Raw genomic sequence first — 19,990 nt, 5'->3', positions numbered from 1 at the left:
CCTGTTAACGTCAGAGCCACTTTTGTGTAGCGTATGATGGCTTTACCGGCCGCACTCAAAAACCCACCAGGAATGAAAACTTTTGATTTATGTTGGATAATTTAGAGTAATTTTAGAAAATTTTAACTAAACTGTATTACAAACGCAGATGTCACGCCGATTTTACAAAAATAAGTAAATATCTTTCGACAGATTCAAGAAAAGTTATTTGACTATAATTATTTTTTTTTATCACTTGTAAAAGTAAATTTCGTTGCGTAAAGGAAAACAAATTGGAGTTCAAAATTGCAAAAAAAAGTCTTTGGCACAAAGTTTATGATGGACACATATTTGGTAAAATTTACAAATTTTAAGAAATTCTGAACTATTTTACAAATTTTAAGAAATTCTGAACTTTTGTGTGGGAGATACGAATATAGTTATTTTGTTTAATTTGTGTATAATTTTTCCCACTTTTTTGGTCATTTAACTAACATATGCAATAAATTAAAGTCAAGAAAAATGTCTCAAAACATAATAATTACATGAATTAAAAAAGAGTTAAATTGGCTTTAGTAAAATACAGCGTTCACTTGTTTTTCAGTGTACATTTAAGACATAATGCTCTTTTAAATTTGAGTTTTGTGTACTAGATACTAGGAGATAAATTAGAATTTATTAATTTGTTCTGATTCTTTTTCTTCATGTACTTTATCAGAGTCCTTTGAAAAAGTGTTAACGACACCTTAAATTTCCCAATTTAAATTCGACTCCAAGTAGAAATTATGTAAGATTCAAGTAAAAACGTCTTTAAAATAAGCTGTTAAAATACATCTCCTATTTTTTAACGCTTTGTTGCTTTGTAGTCACAATACAAAAAGTTAACAATTTTAAAGACAATTTCATTCAATTTGAAGATTTTTTTTTCAGAATTATTAAAGCCGAGTTGACCTTAGTCAAACAAATTTTTCTTTCATGTGAAGATGTCCAGTTTTTAGTCTAAACACTTAACTATAAGAACAAAACGATTTCAATGACAAGTTTATGGACTTTTGGAGATGGAATAGAATTTATATCAGAGAAATACGTCTTCAATGCTAAGCAAAATTTACATTCGCGCTTTACTTTGTTGCATTACATATCAGCGATCCTGTAAATATATCCTTAGTGGAAAGACAACATTCTTTGAACCGGACAAACTTTTTTTTGAGTGTATTTGAAACACTCACTTTGATAATGCTGCCTTAGCAACGTTTCAATTAAATGAATTGTGTCCCAATTATTAATTCATTTCTTTGACATTTGATATTTTGCGAAAGAAAAATAAAGGAAAATTAAAAATACAGAGACATTGTCAATTCAAATTAGCCACATAATGAATCAAAAATCACCATTATTAAAGAGCGACATTATGCGAGCTTTGGAAGGTCAAATTTTACCATTTTCATTTTCTTCATCCCTCTGCACAGAAAAAAAGTAAACTGTTTTATAGCAATGAACTACCTCGTGCGAAAATTGAACTAAATTATACTCCACGAATATAATACGAGTGGAAATTTAATGCCCTGGTGTACTTTTTAACTGCATTTCACGAAATTACACCCTCTCGTAGAAAAAAAAAACGAACTTCAATTAAAACAACAAATCATTTGCGCCAAATCATGACTATTTTAACTACACGCAAAAAAATAATTCTTTCCTCCCAAACGAAATTTTAGACAAACAAAGTTCGTTTCTCATTTGCTTTTCGTTGAAAGGAAGTGTATTTGGAAGAAAAGTATATACTTTTGGTGATAAACGTTTATTCTTTTCCAGGATGTAAAAACAATTTCATAAAGACAAACTCAAAAAAAAAACATTGTTTTCTTGCTAATTGCATTTTCCCTCACATCTTTCTCACATCCACGAGGTTTTTTTAGTTCTTAACACCTTTTCCTGTAATACAAACATTGTAGAAGAAATTAGACGATTTTATAAATTTAAACATTTTTTTTACCTTTCGCCTGGACGGAGAATCGAACCGCGGACCATGCAATTTGTAAGCCAACACACTATCCACTGAGCTATGTAGCCGTTATTGTCATCAATAGACAATTACCCATATAAGTTATATTTATATAGCATAGCTTGCGGCGCCCACGAGCCGATTAAACAAAGTTTATTTAACAGAAAAATACATTTAGTTTGGCACCGTGGAGCAGTGGTTGCTACGTCCGACTTGCATGCCAAGGGTCGTGGGTTCGATCCCTGCTTCGACCAAAGTTTTTTTTTTTTACATATATTCCAGATATGGTCGGAAGATTCCGAAAAAATGTTCAACATTACATTCTACTATATTAAATTTTTACTATGAACTGTAAAATGTGTCTTATTAAAGACCTACAGTCAGAAAAGAACAGTGTTTGATATGGAACGAAATGGAATGTGTTGTTGGTTCAAAAATAACTTTTTTTATTGAAAAAATAAAAATTTTGTAACAAACGATTTTTTTGGTGATAAAAGTGTATACTTTTCGAAGCAATTCAAAAAACTCTAACAAAAGAACAACGTTTTCGGTACACGTTTTCCAAACGTTTTTTTTTTTTTTGCGTGTACACTGTAGTTCATTCTTACTATATTTGAAAATCGTAAGAAAATTTTCTTTTGCTTTAGTTCATATTGATCTTATGAATACGGCGATTGAACTCTATACATACGTTCATAAAATGCTTGAGACATATGTACGTACTTAAAAAAGGAACATTTCATTGGGCTGTGGAAATTTTCACAAAAAAAAATTAATGTAATTTAAATACAAGCAAATATTTTTAGCTTTGGTTTAACTACGGACTTTTTTTCAATGTAGTATGGTTCAAATGATACACATTTTTATCCTCCAAAGGCAATTCATCAATGTCATCACCTGAACATTAGTAAATTTGCCAAACATTCAACAATACTGTCACTTAATTTTCATCTGACTTTTATTGTAGCTCATTTAATTTATTGTGACATCTTTACAAAGTATTGCAAACTTGTTGGGTTTTATTGTCATGAAAAGGATAAAAGCTCGCAGAATGGTCTTCCTTACCATTTTGTTTTTCCTCGAATCAAGTAATGTTTTAATTACATAGCAGTAATGAGTTGTGTTATTTGAGCATTTTATGATATTCCTTTTAATTACGAATAATAAACAAAAAAAAAACTTCTTTGGGCCATTTATTTTACTTTTGGCGCAAAAGGTTATGAAAATAATTCAAGTGAAAGAATAAGAAGAAGTTTTTAATGACTTAAACCGTAATGATTTATAATTTATAGGGACCACCGAAGAAAATATTGTAATTACAACGAATATTTTGTTGTGTATTATGGAAAATAAATTAAACTAAGGAGAGTAACTGGCGCAAATTGCCAGCAATTCAAAAATTTTACGTTTACTGACAAAAATGTACTTCGACATTATGGTGATTTTTTTTGTAAAGTACAGGAAAATGTTTACACGTCAAATGCATTATTTGAATCGATAATAATGTTTGAAGTAGAGGTGTGAGCGTGAGTGAAATTTAACTCACCCTCACGCACATTCACGAAACAAAATGTTTATTCACGCACGCTCACGCCCATACACGAAATAAAAACCTGTACTCACGCACGAACTACTTTTAAGAACTCACGCAATATGCACCACAATTCACGCGATTCACGGAAAATTCACGCGACTCACGACATTTTCCAACCGGGAGTGAGCAAAGGTAACAAAATTCAAAAATAAAAATAAAATTCAAAGCTAATTTAATTTCAGTAATAATAAAATATTGATTTTTTTCGCGAACAAATAAAGGGTGATACGGTCAAAATTTGGTCAATATAAACTTGACGTATTTCTTTCAATTTCGTATTTAAAAAACCTGAACACCCCTCATTTTGAAGGTGTGTGTGTGTAGAATGTTGCTCCTATTTTGATTTTGGAATTCACTCTTCAGTTGTCAAAATGCCATCCAAGCAAGAAGAGCAGCGTATCAAAATTTTGCTCGCGCATCGCGAAAATCCGAGCTACTCGCACGCAAAGCTGGCAAAATCGCTAAAAGTTGCCAAATCAACCGTTACAAATGTAGTTAAAGTGTTTGGGGAACATTTGTCGACTGCCAGGAAGTTTGGATCGGGGGGAAATCGAAAACCGGAAGCCGCTGAGACGACAAAGAGAGTTGCCGGTAGTTTCAAGCGAAACCCTAACCTCTCTCTCCGAGATGCCGCAAATAAGCTGGGTGTATCGTCTACAACCGTGCATCGAGCCAAAAAACGAGCCGGACTATCGACTTACAAGAAGGTATTGACTCCAAATCGCGATGATAAACAAAATACGACGGCCAAAGCGCGATCCCGGAGGCTGTACACGACGATGCTGACTAAGTTTGACTGCGTGGTAATGGACGACGAAACCTACGTCAAAGCAGACTACAAGCAGCTTCCGGGACAGGAGTTTTATACGGCAAAAGGAAGGGGAAAGGTAGCAGATATTTTCAAGCACATAAAATTTTCAAAGTTCGCAAAGAAATATCTGGTTTGGCAAGCCATCTGTACCTGTGGCTTGAAAAGCAGCATTTTCATAGCTTCCGGGACTGTCAACCAAGAAATTTACGTGAAAGAGTGTTTGAATAAACGTCTGCTGCCTTTCCTGAAGAAACACGGTTGTTCCGTACTGTTTTGGCCGGATTTGGCATCTTGCCATTACGGTAAAAAGGCCATGGAGTGGTACGCCGCCAACAACGTGCAGGTGGTTCCCAAGGACAAGAACCCTCCCAACATGCCAGAGCTCCGCCCAATTGAGAAATACTGGGCTATTGTCAAGCGGAACCTAAAGAAGACCAAAAAAACTGCTAAGGACGAGCAGCAGTTCAAGGCAAACTGGCTTTCTGCGGCGAAGAAGGTGGCTGTACAAAATTTGATGGCAGGTGTCAAGCGTGAGGCCCGGAAATTCGGATTTGGCAAAGCGAAAGCCTAACAGAATATTTTTCCTGAATTATGCTAATTGAACTTGAAAAATAAATTTAATTTGAGTTTTTAAATAAACGATTTCACCGATTTACACGCGTTTTCCCTTGACCAAATTTTGACCGTATCACCCTTTATTGTGAAGCCAAATATTTGGTGTACTTAACATGTTGGCTGATAAGTCCCCGGTCTAACAATGAAAACACACATTTTTTTGTCAAATTTCGTTTTTATTATTCAACATAGTTCCTTTTAAGAGCGATACAACGAATATAATTTTTTGATACCATTTTGGTAGTACTCCTTCGGTTTTCCCTCAAAATAGGCCTCAGTTTCGGCGATCACCTCTTCATTGCAGGCAAATTTTTCCCCTGCGAGCATCCTTTTGAGATCTGAGAACAAGAAAAAGTCACTGGGGGCCAGATCTGGAGAACACGGTGGGTGGAAAAGCAATTCGAATTCATGAATTTTTGCATCGTTCTCAATGACTTGTGACACGGTGCGTTTTCTTGGTGGAACAACACTTTTTTCTTCTTCATATGGCGCCGTTTTGTCGCGATTTCGACCTTCAAACGCTCCAATAATGCCAAGATAACCGATAAAAATTATTCCATGCGCATCCCAAAAAAAAAAAACAGGGGCCATTATTTTGCCAGCGGACTTTTGAGTCTTTCCACGCTTCGTAGACGGTTCACCGGTCGCTGTCCACTCAGGCGACTGTCGATTGGACTCAGGAGTGTAGTAAGGGAGCCATGTTTCATCCATTGTCACATATCGACGGGTGTATTGCGAGTTAACAAGTGCAAACACCGCTCAGAATCATCAACACGTTGTTGTTTTTGGTCAAATGTGAGCTCGCGCGGCACCCTTTTTGCACAGAGCTTCCGCATATCCAAATATTGATGAATGATATGACCAACACGTTCCTTTGATATCTTTAAGGTCTCTGCTATCTCGATCAACTTCATTTTGATGTTTTCGTCGGTAACCACCTCTTTCGGGCGTCCACTGCATACCAATAAATTATTGTTGATTTCCCTGGGGCAGAGTCCGGAAACTCATTATCAAGCCAAGTTTTTGCTTCCACCGTATTTTTTCCCTTCAGAAAACAGTATTTTATCAAAACACGAAATTCCTGTTTCTTCCATTTTTTTTTTTACAATAACAAAAGTTGCTTCACAAAAGACACTCTATCTCACAAAGTAATTGACTTACAGACGTCAAATTTGGCACGAATCATTTGAAGGTTGGTACTATATAAAAATAATATGCATTTAATACTAGCGACGCCATCTATGTGTCAGACCGGGGACTTATCAGCCAACCTGTTAAAATTCGAATGTTAATTTTGCTCTGCATATAAAGCTTTTTTCCTTGTTCAAAAGTAGATTAACTTTTTAATGAAGTCGTTTTGTTCTTACAGTGATTCGACTTAAAAATCGTTACATGAAAGAAAATTTTGTTTGACCAAGGTCAACTTGACTTGAAATTTATTTAAATTAGTTCACTTTTTGTATTTTGACTACAAAACAAAAAGGCGTTCAAAAATACGAGATGTTTTTCAAAACTTTATTTTAAAGACGCTTTTAACTTGAAACCTAGCATAATTTCTACTTGAAGTCGAGTCTAAATTCGAAAACTTAACACGTTTAACACGTTGAAAAAACGAATGAATTAAAATTTGTTTTCTAGTATAAAGGACACAAAACTTAAAGAGAATTGTGTCTTAATGTTATCCTTAGTTCAATTCTCCGCTTCTTTGGCTCGGAATCAATATCAAAATCATTAGTGTAAAGACAAAATCTTTGGAACCGGGCATGCGTTTTTTCAGTGTAGGGTTTACTGAGTGTAGGCAAAGATTTATGTATTTAACATTATGTGTTCTAGGAAATGGAATGGCATTTACCCCCTTGTATATTACTTTTAATTCTTCTACCTTGTATTGGTTTAGAATACAATTTACCATTTACAAGATGAAAGAAAACATCATCTAATTATACGTAAATTTTTTCTCATTTCAGTTTTTATGCTGTAAAAATATAAAACTATTTCTCGATGTATGCCGAAATCATTTTAAAATACGTGAAGCGGATCTTTTCGAGCCTAATATGTTATATGACCTAACACATTTTCATCGAGTCCTCATAACACTGTCAAAGTTGTCACAATGTGCAAAAGTACAAAAACTACATCCAAATATTGAGTAAGTATAATTTTATTTACTGAAAGAAAACTAAAGAAAAAATGCTTAATAAATGTACACTATTAGAAAAATCTTCATTGTGTTAACGAAATCTGTCATTAATATTGAGCCAACGAAATAATTGCTAAAATACAATAAAACTTTTTGTTATTGTTACGATTTTTCTATTAACGAAATATTTCATAATATTAATGAACACTTTCATTGCCCTAATGGAAAATGTCGTTGGCCTAATATTAAGGATTTATTTTCGCTAGTTTAATTATAAAAATCGACAATAATGACGTTGTCGAATAAAGATTTCGAAATATGCAACTAATAACTTGATGGGCCAATTGTAGATGTAAGTTTTGTTTTTTTATTTTCATTACCATCCAGAGCGGCTAAGTGGAACTTTTTCAATATCAATGAGTTGTTACATATAAACATCGGATAACCCTGATAGTTACCGCATGTATTTCAGCAAAAATCTGGGGCGGTGGTCTTAAAGGGGTCACATGATTTTGGTCGATATTGTCCGGGTATAGTATCGCCAGTTAATGGTGTAATGTAGAGTTATGCACGTGAGGAATATATTACTCACGCACGATATTTTAGGTTAGGTGGCAGCCCTATGTATCAGGCTCATTTAGACTATTCAGTCCATTGTGAACTTCTCTCTTATCACTGAGTGCTGCCCGATTCCATATTGAGCTCAATGACAAGGCACCTCCTTTTTATAGCCGAATCCGAACGGCGTTCCACATTACTGTGAAACCACTTAGAGCAGCTTTGAAACCCTCAGAAATTCACTGCAATGTGGAACGCCGTTCGGACTCGGCTATAAAAAGGAGGTCCCTTGTTATTGAGCTTAACATAGAATCGGGCAGCACTCAGTGATAAGAGAGAAGTTCGCCACTGTGGTATCACAATGGACTGAATAGTCTAAGTGAGCCTGAAATATCGGGCTGCCACCTAACCTAACCTAAATATTCAGTTCTGTCCAATATATATTATCTTGTTCACATCTTTTAAGTACATACTAAATTACAATCAAATGGAATAAAAATTTGTGTCGGGCGTTCAATAAAGAAAACTACACCCAGAGAAATGATTGGTTGGAATTCGAGTACGACAACAAATAGATAGTGGAGACCTACAATTTTTAGTTGTTTGGAATAAATGTTAGTTACTTCCCTTGTTTAATGGTTTCTATAACCAATATAATAGCTGTGTGACTAAAAATTCGTACACCCGACCAAATATTGATCGTTATTTATATATTGAAGTAAGCAACCATTTCAATATATTCCATATTGTTGCGATAACTAATTTGTTTTGCCAATGTGTCACCAAACCCAACAGAAAGTCTGTCTGGCCAATAAGTTGGTTGTGTTAACAGATTTGATAGTTATAAAGGGAACTTGTTGCTATGGACTACATATGTGTTATGACAACAAATAATCTTTTGTTTCATTAATTACAAAAAATTTTAAAAATCAAGTTAGATTTTTTTCAAGGTAAGTAATCTTACTTCATCAAATTCATCAAACATCAAATTACAACTCACTCTTCAACATTTCTCTTAATTTCCATAAAATATGTAGAGATATCTTAGCAAATGTGACCATTACCGAGGTTGGGAAAGGTATATATAGGGTTTGTCTGCCTCATCATCGGTCTCAAAATCTCAACATTCCCCTGCTGCCGATATATAAGAAAAATTTCATGAGCCTGATTGAATCCCAAGTCACACTGAAAATTGATTGTGAGTGGTCGAACTAACAAAGTTAATGTATGGGCGTGAGTATTGGCGGAAGTTGGGAAGATCCAATATGCTACTACAACAACAACTGGAAATATTTGATTGTGCTTTTGAAGATTTTCCAAATCTCCACCTTAGCTATTTCATGGGGTTATCCTTTTTGGTCAATAACTACAATATACATTAATATATGTTATAATAAAATAAAAACTAAAATGAATTCAACGGATTTTTTAATTCGCAAGCATTGGTTATCGGGCAAATAGTTAGTTGCTTTAACAAACGAATTCAATTTTATTGGCTGTGATTGCCAATTAGACTGTTAATGTGCTCAAAATGTAGTTCTTCAAACTATTTTATATACTGTTGTGTCAGACAACAATTGGTTGCTTCAACAAATTTTGTTGGTTATATTCTGATAGTAGATGGGACCAAATAATTTGGTTGGCAAAAAAATTGGTTGGCACAACAAATTTGTTTTCTGTGTGTATTAAGTGCGTCGAGCGTTGTAAACGAAGAACTTACATATTTAGAAGAAGTAGCGCTGAATTATGCACTTACAACTATGCGCAGAAAAGTAGTGCCTATAGTATTTTATAGTTTTATAATTAATTTTTTTGTTGCGTTAGTCGTGATACTGAATTCAAGTCGAAACTTCTGCCAGATCATGGCCAACTTCTTAGTGAAAAATTGGTTTCACATAATTAATAAGATGGATATTATCAAAGAATGAATTTACCCATTTCCACGAATATCAAGCGACGGTGGGAGCTTATAGCCGAATCTGATCGAGGTGTCAGCCAGTACGAGCTACCCTGATGAAGTTCTACAACTTAAATATTATTATTGAAATTTGGTACAATTTGATCCCAAAAAGTACACTTTATTCTCGTTTGTACAATTTAAAAATTTGGTTTTTCATCCCTGGGATTAACTCTGGGAATAACAATAATTTACCTGGGGGACCTGATTTAAAACATGAACCTGATTAAATTGAGAGCGTTATTAATTACAAGCGAATTCTACTCCTAAGCGTTATTATGTTCATGAGGAGGATTATTTTCATATGCTTATTTTTCCGAAATTCGTATCAGAATAAGAAGATTATTTTCGCGAATAGTGCTCATGCACGAAATATGTTTGGTTAATCACACACACTGAGGCCGTTGACTCAGTACTCACGTGAGATTCACGCAAATTTTCGTATGTTACAAGTATTTCGTATCACAGGCACACCCTTTGTTCAGTCATCTGATTTCAAGCAATTGTGTGTCCAATGATATCTTCAAAGTATTCACACCAGTGTTCGGTTCACCCTTCCTCAACTTCAAGCTTTCCAAAAATTCAACTGTCACTTCTGAATTTATTTTGGATGGCGCGTTTTTACTTCAAAAACAATGTAGTACATGCCTCCTGGTATGCATCTTTTGTACCTATATCGCCTTTATAAGTAGAGTACTAAGTTTCAGAGAAGTGTAAAGGATTGTTTTCAGAATTTTGATATGGGACAATGAAGTTTCATTCAGCCGTAAGCAGAATTTATTTGTTATACCCTCCACCATAGGATCGGGGTATATTAACCTTGTCATTCCGTTTGTAACACATCGAAATATTGCTCTAAGACTCCATAAAGTATATATATATTCTGGGTCGTGGTAAAATTCTGAGTCGATCTAAGCATGTCCGTCTGTCCATCTATTGAAATCACGCTAACTTCCGAACGAAACAAGCTATCGACTTGAAACTTGGCACAAGCAGTTGTTATTGATGTAGGTCGGATGGTATTGCAAATGGACCATATCGGTCCACTATTACGTATAGCCCCCATATAAACGGACCCTCAGATTTGGCTTGCGGAGCCTATAAGAGAATCATATTTCATCAGATTTGGCTGAAATTTGGTGGGTGGTGTATATGGTCTCTAACAATCATGCAAAAATTGGTCCATATCGGTGCATAATTATATATAGCCCCCATATAAACCGATCCCCATATTTGGCTTGCTGAACCTCTAAGAGAAGAAAATTTCATCGGATCCGGCTGAAATTTGGTTTATGGTGTTAGTATATGGTCTCTAACATCCATGCAGGAATTGGTCCATATCGGTGCATAATTATATATAGCCCCCATATAAACCGATCCCCAGATTTTAGCTCCTGAGCCTCTTGGAAGAGCAAAATTCATCCGATTCGGTTGAAATTTGGTACATGGTGTTAGTATATGGTATCTAACAACCATGCAAAAACTGGTCCATATCGGTCCATAATTATATATAGCTCCCATATAAACCGATCGCCAGATTTGACCTCCGGAACCTCTTGCAAGAGCAAAATTCATCCGATCCGGTTGAAATTTGGTACGTGGTGTTAATATATGGTCCGGAACCTCTTGCAAGAGCAAAATTCATCCGATCCGGTTGAAATTTGGTACGTGGTGTTAATATATGGTCTCTAACAACCATGCAAGAATTGGTCCATATCGGTCCATAATTATATATAGCCCCCATATAAACCGATCCCCAGATTTGAGCTCCGGAGCCTCTTGGAAGAACAATATTCATCCGATCCGGCTGAAATTTGGTACATGGTGTAAGTATATAGTCTCTAACAACCATGCAAAAATTGGTCCACATCGGTTCATAATTATATATAGCCCCGATCCCCAGATTTGACCTCTGGAGCCTCTTGGAAGAGCAAAATTCATCCGATTCGGTTGAAATTTAGTACATGGTGTTATTATATGGTCTCTAACAACCATGCAGGAATTGGTCCATATCGGTGCATAATTATATATAGCCCCCATATAACCGATCCCCAGATTTGACCTCCGGTGCCTTTTGGAGATGCAACATTCATCCAATCTGGTTGAAATTTGGCACATTGTGCTAGTATATGACCGCTCATAACCATGCCAAACTAGGTCGATATCGGTCCATAATTATATATAGCCCCCATATAAAGCGACCCACATATTTCATTTCTGGCTCTCTAATTAGCGCACAAAAGTCCATATCGGTTCGTAATTATTTGCAGACTTACCTATATATACCTTTTTTGTATATGTTATACCACGTATGGACTAACTTACAATTTAGAAGACAATGTTGCGAAGTTTTGAGATACCGTGCCATTGGCAAGTGTTACCGAAACCTAAGTAATTCGATTGTGGATGCCTGGCCGAACTTACGGCCGTATATACTTGTTTATTTTTGTAATTAAATTATTTGTGGAATTTAATTGAATTTATTTTTTTGTATTTCCAGAGGCTTTAATTTACAACTATCTCCTAGTGAAAGATCTCATTCTGACGAAGCCATCTACAAAGATTTACATTCAACGTAAGTACCCAATATTGGCTATAACCCACAAAATATTCGATACGTTTTTTTTCTGAGTAATGTTTTCAACTTTAGCTGTGGTTTAAAGAGTTTACGATTCTTTTAAAATTCACGTTCTACTATTTCTTGCTTCTCTTCTTTTTCTTCTTCTACATTCTACCTTTACTTCTTTCCATGCGTTACACTCTCTAATCTTTTCTAAAACAAAAACTCTCCACACTCCTATTTTTTGAAATGCCTATATAACCTTTCACCATATTCACATAAAAGTGGAGATAACCACAAAAATGGCAGTCTTGATAATCCTTTGGAATTTTATGATCGTACCTCGCAAAGCGGTTCACTCTCGGTGGAAGATGAAAACAGTGATATAACCATTGAAAATGAATTGGGCACCGAAAATACTGAAGACTATGAAGACGATAATTTTTCAGCTTTAAGTGAAACCATCGAAACCGATGAAACACATTCCGTCCAAAGTGGTTGTAGTGGGGGCGGTAGTTCTGGCATTATCGTATCAGAGAATGGTACCATCGAGAGTCGATCCGTTCGTTCTACCGCCAGTCCACCAGCCCTTATGAAACGTTCCAGTAGTACTACATCGGCCCCGCCCCTAGTTGCTCGGTCCTCCTCAGCGTCGGCGGTACGTTCTACGAGTGCTATGCATAATCTAAATCAACAACAACGTCAAAAATTAATGGCTGCATCAGGTTGCATTTCATCGGCGGCCGTGGATCGTATACAAAATTTACAAAATGCAGCTGCTGCTGTTTACAATTACCATGTGATTACTTCACAAATTGGTCATGAATACTTGAATGACATCTACACTGAGGAGGATGAAAAAGTCTATGAAGATTTGTGCTATGTCACCTTTTCGTCGAAGGTTTCAGAGGTGTGCATTGCCTTTATATAATAAGACAAAATGGGATGATATGAGATACACTAATAACGCAAACTAAGAATGTGCCTTAAATGTTTGGTGTATTAGTGTTTTGAGATGTAGAAAAAGTTCTCCTTATTTTGCTTCCTAAAGCTTTTTGTTGTTCTTATTTAGCTTCAACAGATAGGCCTCGATTTATACGATAAAATGATTCTACATAATAATTAATAAATAGGCATAAATAAATATGATAGCCTCTTAAAAAGTTTTAAATGTAACTTAAATTAAATGTAACTTAGTCATACGGAAATTTCTTAAATTAAGTATCGCGTACATCGAGGATTACCTGTCCATATATAGTTTTTGTATATTATTTTTAACGTTCGTTTACTATCACACTACGTTCTCTTAAAATTTTATTTTCGCCTAGATATTTATGTTATTATTAATATCTGAGAATTTCAAATCCTAACCTCTGATCCAGAAATATTACCGATTTTTTTTGTACTTCTTTATTAATGTGATCTCATTTACATTGCAATTTGAGATTATTTGTGTTTTTCTGTAAATCGTACTTCGATTGCTTCGTATAAGCGTCGATAGACACCTATGTACATACAGTGTGGCGGATATGTAATGCAACAAAATAAAACTCTACATTTTTTTTATTTTATTGTTCAAAAGCAAAAATGCCGAAAATAACATCAAATTTTAGAATTAGTTTAGATTTGTTCGAATTGGCTACCTTTGACACGAATTATTGCCTTCAAACGGCCGACAAAAACATCATACGCTGCACGAAAGCGTATATGCGGTATTTTGGTCCATTCCCGGCGAATAGTTTTCTTGAAATGATCGATGATTGATTAGTTACACCCTTACTATTCGAAACACAACCATTCAACCGTCGAACTGAACGGACGTGTTTTTTTAATAGCGGATTATTTCATCGTAATAAGTACTTATTACGAATTTCAAGTGTGGTGGTAAATTAAGCCACCATGCAGCGAAATTCAAAGTAATCCACTGGGTTGCTAACTTCAGGGCCCAGTGGACGGGTATCGACTGATGTTATAAATTTGGGCAATGACCAAGAGTTAGGTCCTCTAGACGGGTCGACAGGTTGCGATAATTTGACAAATCTAACCTTTCCTAAGGTAACGACATCAAAAGGAGGTAATCCCTCACGAAAGAGATTCAAGGAACGCAGAAATGCTTTGTTTATCCGAAAGAAATTGGGATAAGTCGACCCAAACACGTTGTCGACTAAGCAAAGCAATTCCTTAAAATGGGCGCAAGGAATTCTTGAAGCTGGAAAGAGGGAAAGATCGCCGGATGAACTGCCATCTTCCAAAAGGGATCAAAGATAGTTTGCCTCAGTGGCAAAAAACAGTCTTGTGATAGCGATTGTTAGCAGGGGAACAGTGGACGGTATTGTTCCAAAGCACAAGTGGGGGAAAATTGAGAATCCTTTGTCTGGCGTCTACTCACAGGTGCTAGAAAAGTTTCCCGGCCCAGATCCCCGACACCAAGAGGCTGGTTGGTATCAAGGACGATTTAAGCGAGTCGCATTTTGAGGACCAGAGGTCTATAGAATGTTTTAAAGCTGCTTTGATACTAATTGGTGAAGTTTGAAGAATGTTTTAAAGCTGCTTTGATACTAATTGGTGAAGAAGAAGAAAGACATACCGGCTAGACCTAAAGCACATGCGTGGATACCTGCAAACCCTCCTGACCCTGAATCTATTTTAAATAGACTGAAACAATGCAATCCAGATCTTCCAACAGCTGATTGGGATTCAGAAATGGACAAGCCACTATCTGAATCAGAAATAAGCACACCTTCTTGCGAACTGCATGCGGAGAAGGTTTCTACTGCCTCAAAAATCACCAAAGTTGAGCCTATGGTCATTGCGAGAGTCACCGAGATTTCTGAAGAGGACATTCTTGATGACTCGATTGAAGCGGCTGATGTGAAAGTTGTTGAAAATCTCGATGGTCCTACAGATCCTCCAGATAAATCTTCGCCATTGTGAGGCCGCTTGTGCTGCCTTAAAAGTTCTCCTGATGAAAGGGGACATAGATATAGTTCTTATTCAAGAACCATATGTTTATAGAAACAAAATATGTGAATTAAGAACTCCGGGGTTCAAACTATTGCAGTATACTGGTAATGATGTAAATCGAGCCTGTATAATTGCTAAAAACGAGCTTAACTTGTTTCTGCCTCCTTCAATGTGCAATGCAGACACTGTCGTTGCCAATTTAGCAATAGCCAAATGCAAAAATTGGGTATCTTCGGTCTGCATGGGACATGAGAGGGAGATGCCTCCATGAACCGTTAGCACCTTAGTTGAGGAGTCATTGAAAACAAAAACAAAACTCATTATGGAATGCGTCGCAAATGCACATCATAGTATATGGGAAGTGGTGACATTAATACAAGAGAAGAGTCACTCCCAGAGTTTATTTTGTGTACTAATTTGGTAGTTTGCAATAAGAAGATGCCCCAACCATAGTCATTAAAACAGGCAAGAGGTTTTGGACACCACCTTGGCCTCGCAAGAACAGAGTGAAATGATATCTGAGTGGCAGGTTTTAGGTGAACATAGCTTCTCAGATCATCGCTACATTAATTTCAAATTTGATGTTCATACCACCAAGACCATATTTCCGCCATATGTTAGGAAAGCTGATTGGAATAGGGATAGGGAATCATTCAATATGATGATACCGGAAATACCAGAGACAAATATGAGAAATGTGCAAGATATCGAACACGCAGTGGAGCGGATTACTAAGGCCTTCAACATCTCACTGAAAGCTGCATGGCCTAGAGGGAGGCCAAGGGGGAAAAATCGTCCACCATGGTGGTCTACGGGATTAAATAATATGAGGAAATCCTGCAGGAAGCTCTTTAACAAGGCAAAGTCCACTAGAGCCCCTGAGGATTGGGACGCTTACAAGAAGAATCTGAGAGGATACAAGCGAGAACTAAGAAAGGCTCAGCATAACTCTTGGAATGATTACTGCAGCAGTATTGAGAATACATCCGAGGCTTCCACACATTTCCTGGAAATCAGACGGTTGAACCAGGTTCTAGTGGTGCCACCGCGGCTCAGCTACCATTTCCTATCGAGGAAATTATATCGGAATCTAGAATAAAATGTACGTTAAATAGTTTTGGACCATTCAAATCCCTCGAACTTTATGGAAATACTCCGGCGGAGTTACAAGCAGTGACTGACTGAATTATCCCCTGCTTGTCGGCGATATATACAGGGTGTATCAACTTAGCATACATTCCAGGAAAGTGGAGGGAAACAAAAGTCGCTTTCATACCTAAAGCGGGAAAAGCCTCTCGAGTGCGAAGGATTTCCGACCAATCAGTTTATCCTCATTTCTACTTAAGACTCTGGAGAGGATGATAGATATTTATCTTAGAACTAGCATCGATTCAAGTTTGTTCTCGAAACGACAGCATGCATACTCGAAGGGCAGGTCTACTGAGACCGCACTACATGAACTAGTCAGCTTTATTGAAAGCTCACTATCTGTCAAAGAATACACAATCGTGGCGTTTCTAGACATCGAAGGGGCGTTCAATAATGTCCATCCGAGATCGATATTAAATGGACTGACAACTCTGAATGTTGATCCATGTATACTCAGGCTGTTAGACGAACTGCTAATGAAGAGACGTATTTCAGCCACACTAGGACAAGCAAACATACAAAAGTATGTGAACAGAGGCACTCCTCAAGGAGGAGTTCTATCACCTCTTCTTTGGAATGTTGCTATAAACGACCTTCTGGTTTCCCTAGAAAAAGAAAGGATACAAGTGGTGGCATACGCAGATGATGTGGCGCTAGCAGTCAGGGGAAAATTCCCATCAACAATTAGAGATATTATACAGAGAGCCCTCCGGATGACTGAGAAATGGGCGAAAGATAATGGTCTTGGGGTAAATCCTGCAAAGACAGAAATAGTCATGTACTGCAAAGATCGCAAAACTCCCACGGTTAAGCCTATTTCCTTAGGGGGTATTGAAATTCCCTTTGGTGATTGTGCAAAATACCTTGGCGTTATTTTGGACAGGAAGCTGAATTTTAGGCTTAATATTGGAGAGGGGGCGAGAAAAGCCACGGTAGTTTTGTACTCGTGCAAAAAGGCAATAGGGAAAAAGTGGGGACTAAGACCAAAAATTGTGCATTGGCTATACACGGCAGTGGTTAGACCTATAATGCTATATGGTGTTGTAGTCTGGTGGCCGGCACTTCAGAAACCGACTGGTTTAGATAAAGTTCAGCGTATGGCGTGTTTGTGTATTTCAGGCGCATTCAGCAAGACAGGAACAAATTCCCTTAATGTCATGCTGCATCTATTGCCTTTAGACATTTTGGCCAAACAGTCAGCTGCAACAACGGCTGTGCGGTTGCGCGAACTATCGCTGTGGTCGGAAAAAGGTTACGGTCACAGTTCTGTCCTCAAAACAATGTCAGATGTGCCTAACGTAGTGGATTACACTTTGGCGAGTCCACTTTTCGACAAAAAGTTTGAGACTCTAATCCCCAACAGTGAGGCGTGGTGCACACAGACCCCGGGGAATAAAGAATATATAGATTTCTACACTGATGGCTCCAAACTGGATGGACAAGTGGGTTTCGGAGTATATTCTAATGATTTGGAACTTCAAATAGCGAAAAGATTACCTAATCACTGTAGTGTTTTTCAGGCTGAAATATTAGCAATAAGAGAGGTGGCGAATTGGCTGAGAAGTAATGTTCCAAAAAATGTGGGCATTAATATATACTCAGACAGTCAACCTGCAAAAAAATCCAATTCCAAAAGAAATTTTTCCTTAATTACGTTTCCCAAACATGTATGTTCCATAATCTTTCATATTAATTCCATATATATTTTCATTATAGGTATTCAGTAGCTATCTATGTTATTTTGTATTAAGCTATTAAATCTATAAGATTGTTTTAATAAATCAATAAATTTCCACTCTTTTTCTGTCTCGTACATTTGCTCCTGCCGTTGTCATAATTTCAAAAATATACAGAAAATAGTTTTGTTTATTCATAGCATCGTTGTTTTTCATCCTTCCGTCTAAATCCTTCGCCTTCCTTTGTATGAAATGTGCACTCAACCGTAATTCTGTGCAACAACTTTTCATTCCATCAAAGCGTACAATGGAGCACAACAGAACAGAAGAATATAATTCGAAAACAATGTTTCATTCATTTTTGCCTTTGGTTGTTTGGTGTTTTTACCGTCTGTCCGTGATGCTATCAGAAAAATGCATACAAAAGACACAAAAACAAAACTGGTGTAGAAAATAAACCAAAGACAAATTGCTTTAATTGTTGTTCTTGTGATGGAAGACCATTGTTTTCAGAACAACATAAAAAACATCATTCCACATTTCCTGTTGATGGCCAATCATGAAACAAGGATATCAGAAGAAGACTTCAGGGGGAAATAAAATAAAAACACGAATTGGATCCTTTGGTGTTATCACTCAACTGTTGCAGCCTCGTCTCGTATTGCCCATCTAAAGAAGCTTTGGTGACACTTAACCATTCGTAATTTTATTAACTTAAACAATTTAAGTTTCTGCTAAGATTTAATTGCAGCAAAGACATTGGGATGAGTGTGATGAAAATGATTATTGGCTAACAATACTCTAAGAAATTTTATCGTAGAGGCAATAGCAAATATGTTGTCGAAAACGGCCATCGACTGCCGCAAATCTCTCAATGAGATGGCTGAGCAGCACAATATTCATCTAATATGGGTACCTGACCATAGGAACATACCGGGGAACTGCGAAGCAGATGAGTTAGCAAGGCTAGGAACTATCTTACATATTCCAGGGGAACTAGAATCTGTTGGTATGCCTCTGGCTGCATGCTCTTACTGCGTGAGAAGGCTGCCATGATGGCAAATGTTCGATGGGAGAATTGCAAGGGTTGTAACGACAATATGGCCCCATTTAAACTTAAACCGCACACTAGATATGGTAGTGTTCTCGAGACGCCAGATATCACTCCTGATATCTGCTATAATCGCCTGATAGGCGATTTGCAAAAACTATTGGCAGGAAGTGTAATGACTATTGTATGAGCTGTCATGATGCGGAGGAAAAGGAATCAATTAAACACCTCTTGTGTGAGTGTCCTGCATTTTGTGTAAGGCGTAAGCAAATTTTAGGGGCATATAGATTTAGATTACTGGCAGACCTGGAAAACGTTAGCTTAAGCCGTCTGCTAATGTTTTTGCAACAATCTGGTTGGTTCAACAGAAGAAAATAATCGAGAAGGTTCAGCGGTTAAAACTAGAAGTGCCCATATGTAAGAGGTACTTTTAGTTAATGTGGCATCACAATGGACTAAATAGTCTAAGTGAGCCTGAATCTTAATCGGGCTGCCACTTTAACCTAACCTAACGTAATATGTTGTATACAGTGCCACAACCACATAGTGGTCAGGCTATCTGCGAAAAAATGTGCCTAGCAGAAATATTGATTTTAAGTTCCACAAAATATATACCGATCGGCTCAGAAGCACCTCCGGAGTCTGTGAAGCCCTTGGTGTCCGTCCGTCTGACCTTATATTTATTGTTCGCAGTATTAGTAACCGAATTTTATGAATTTTGGTACAATGTTGATGGAAGAATGGGTGATTATAGGTACAAATAAACCAAAAAACTTGCCCAAAAAGTACTAAATGTTCCAAAAAACTAATTTAGAACTACCTGTGCCAATACTTTTGTTCCTCAAAAAATGTGCCCTTTTTAATATTTTACAATATAAATATTGAAAGAACAAATAAAAAATGATCTAGATCCAAATTAAAATACTGTTTA

General features: G+C 36.7%; 2 protein-coding genes across 2 annotated transcripts in view; both read left to right on the top strand.

The window, feature by feature from the left end:
• The window catches only part of Vav (Vav guanine nucleotide exchange factor), a 169,217-nt gene that overhangs the window by 125,529 nt on the left and 23,698 nt on the right, over positions 1-19,990 (top strand). The window contains exons 4-5 of the mRNA XM_075302225.1: positions 6,972-7,153; positions 12,160-12,234. Of these exons, the coding sequence (XP_075158340.1) occupies positions 6,972-7,153; positions 12,160-12,234 (257 nt within the window). The remainder of the gene's footprint in view (positions 1-6,971; positions 7,154-12,159; positions 12,235-19,990) is intronic.
• On the top strand, positions 12,491-13,382 carry LOC142228915 (uncharacterized; the record flags this gene model as incomplete). The annotated part of the gene is made up of 1 exon (XM_075299441.1): positions 12,491-13,382. A coding segment is annotated over one exon (660 nt), but the record flags the coding sequence as incomplete, so codon positions are not given.

This window comes from Haematobia irritans, chromosome 3 (assembly GCF_050003625.1).
Source record: "Haematobia irritans isolate KBUSLIRL chromosome 3, ASM5000362v1, whole genome shotgun sequence".
Taxonomy (NCBI): domain Eukaryota; kingdom Metazoa; phylum Arthropoda; class Insecta; order Diptera; family Muscidae; genus Haematobia; species Haematobia irritans.
Note: the sequence above shows the minus strand (reverse complement) of the source record. Positions and strands in the feature narration are given on the sequence as shown.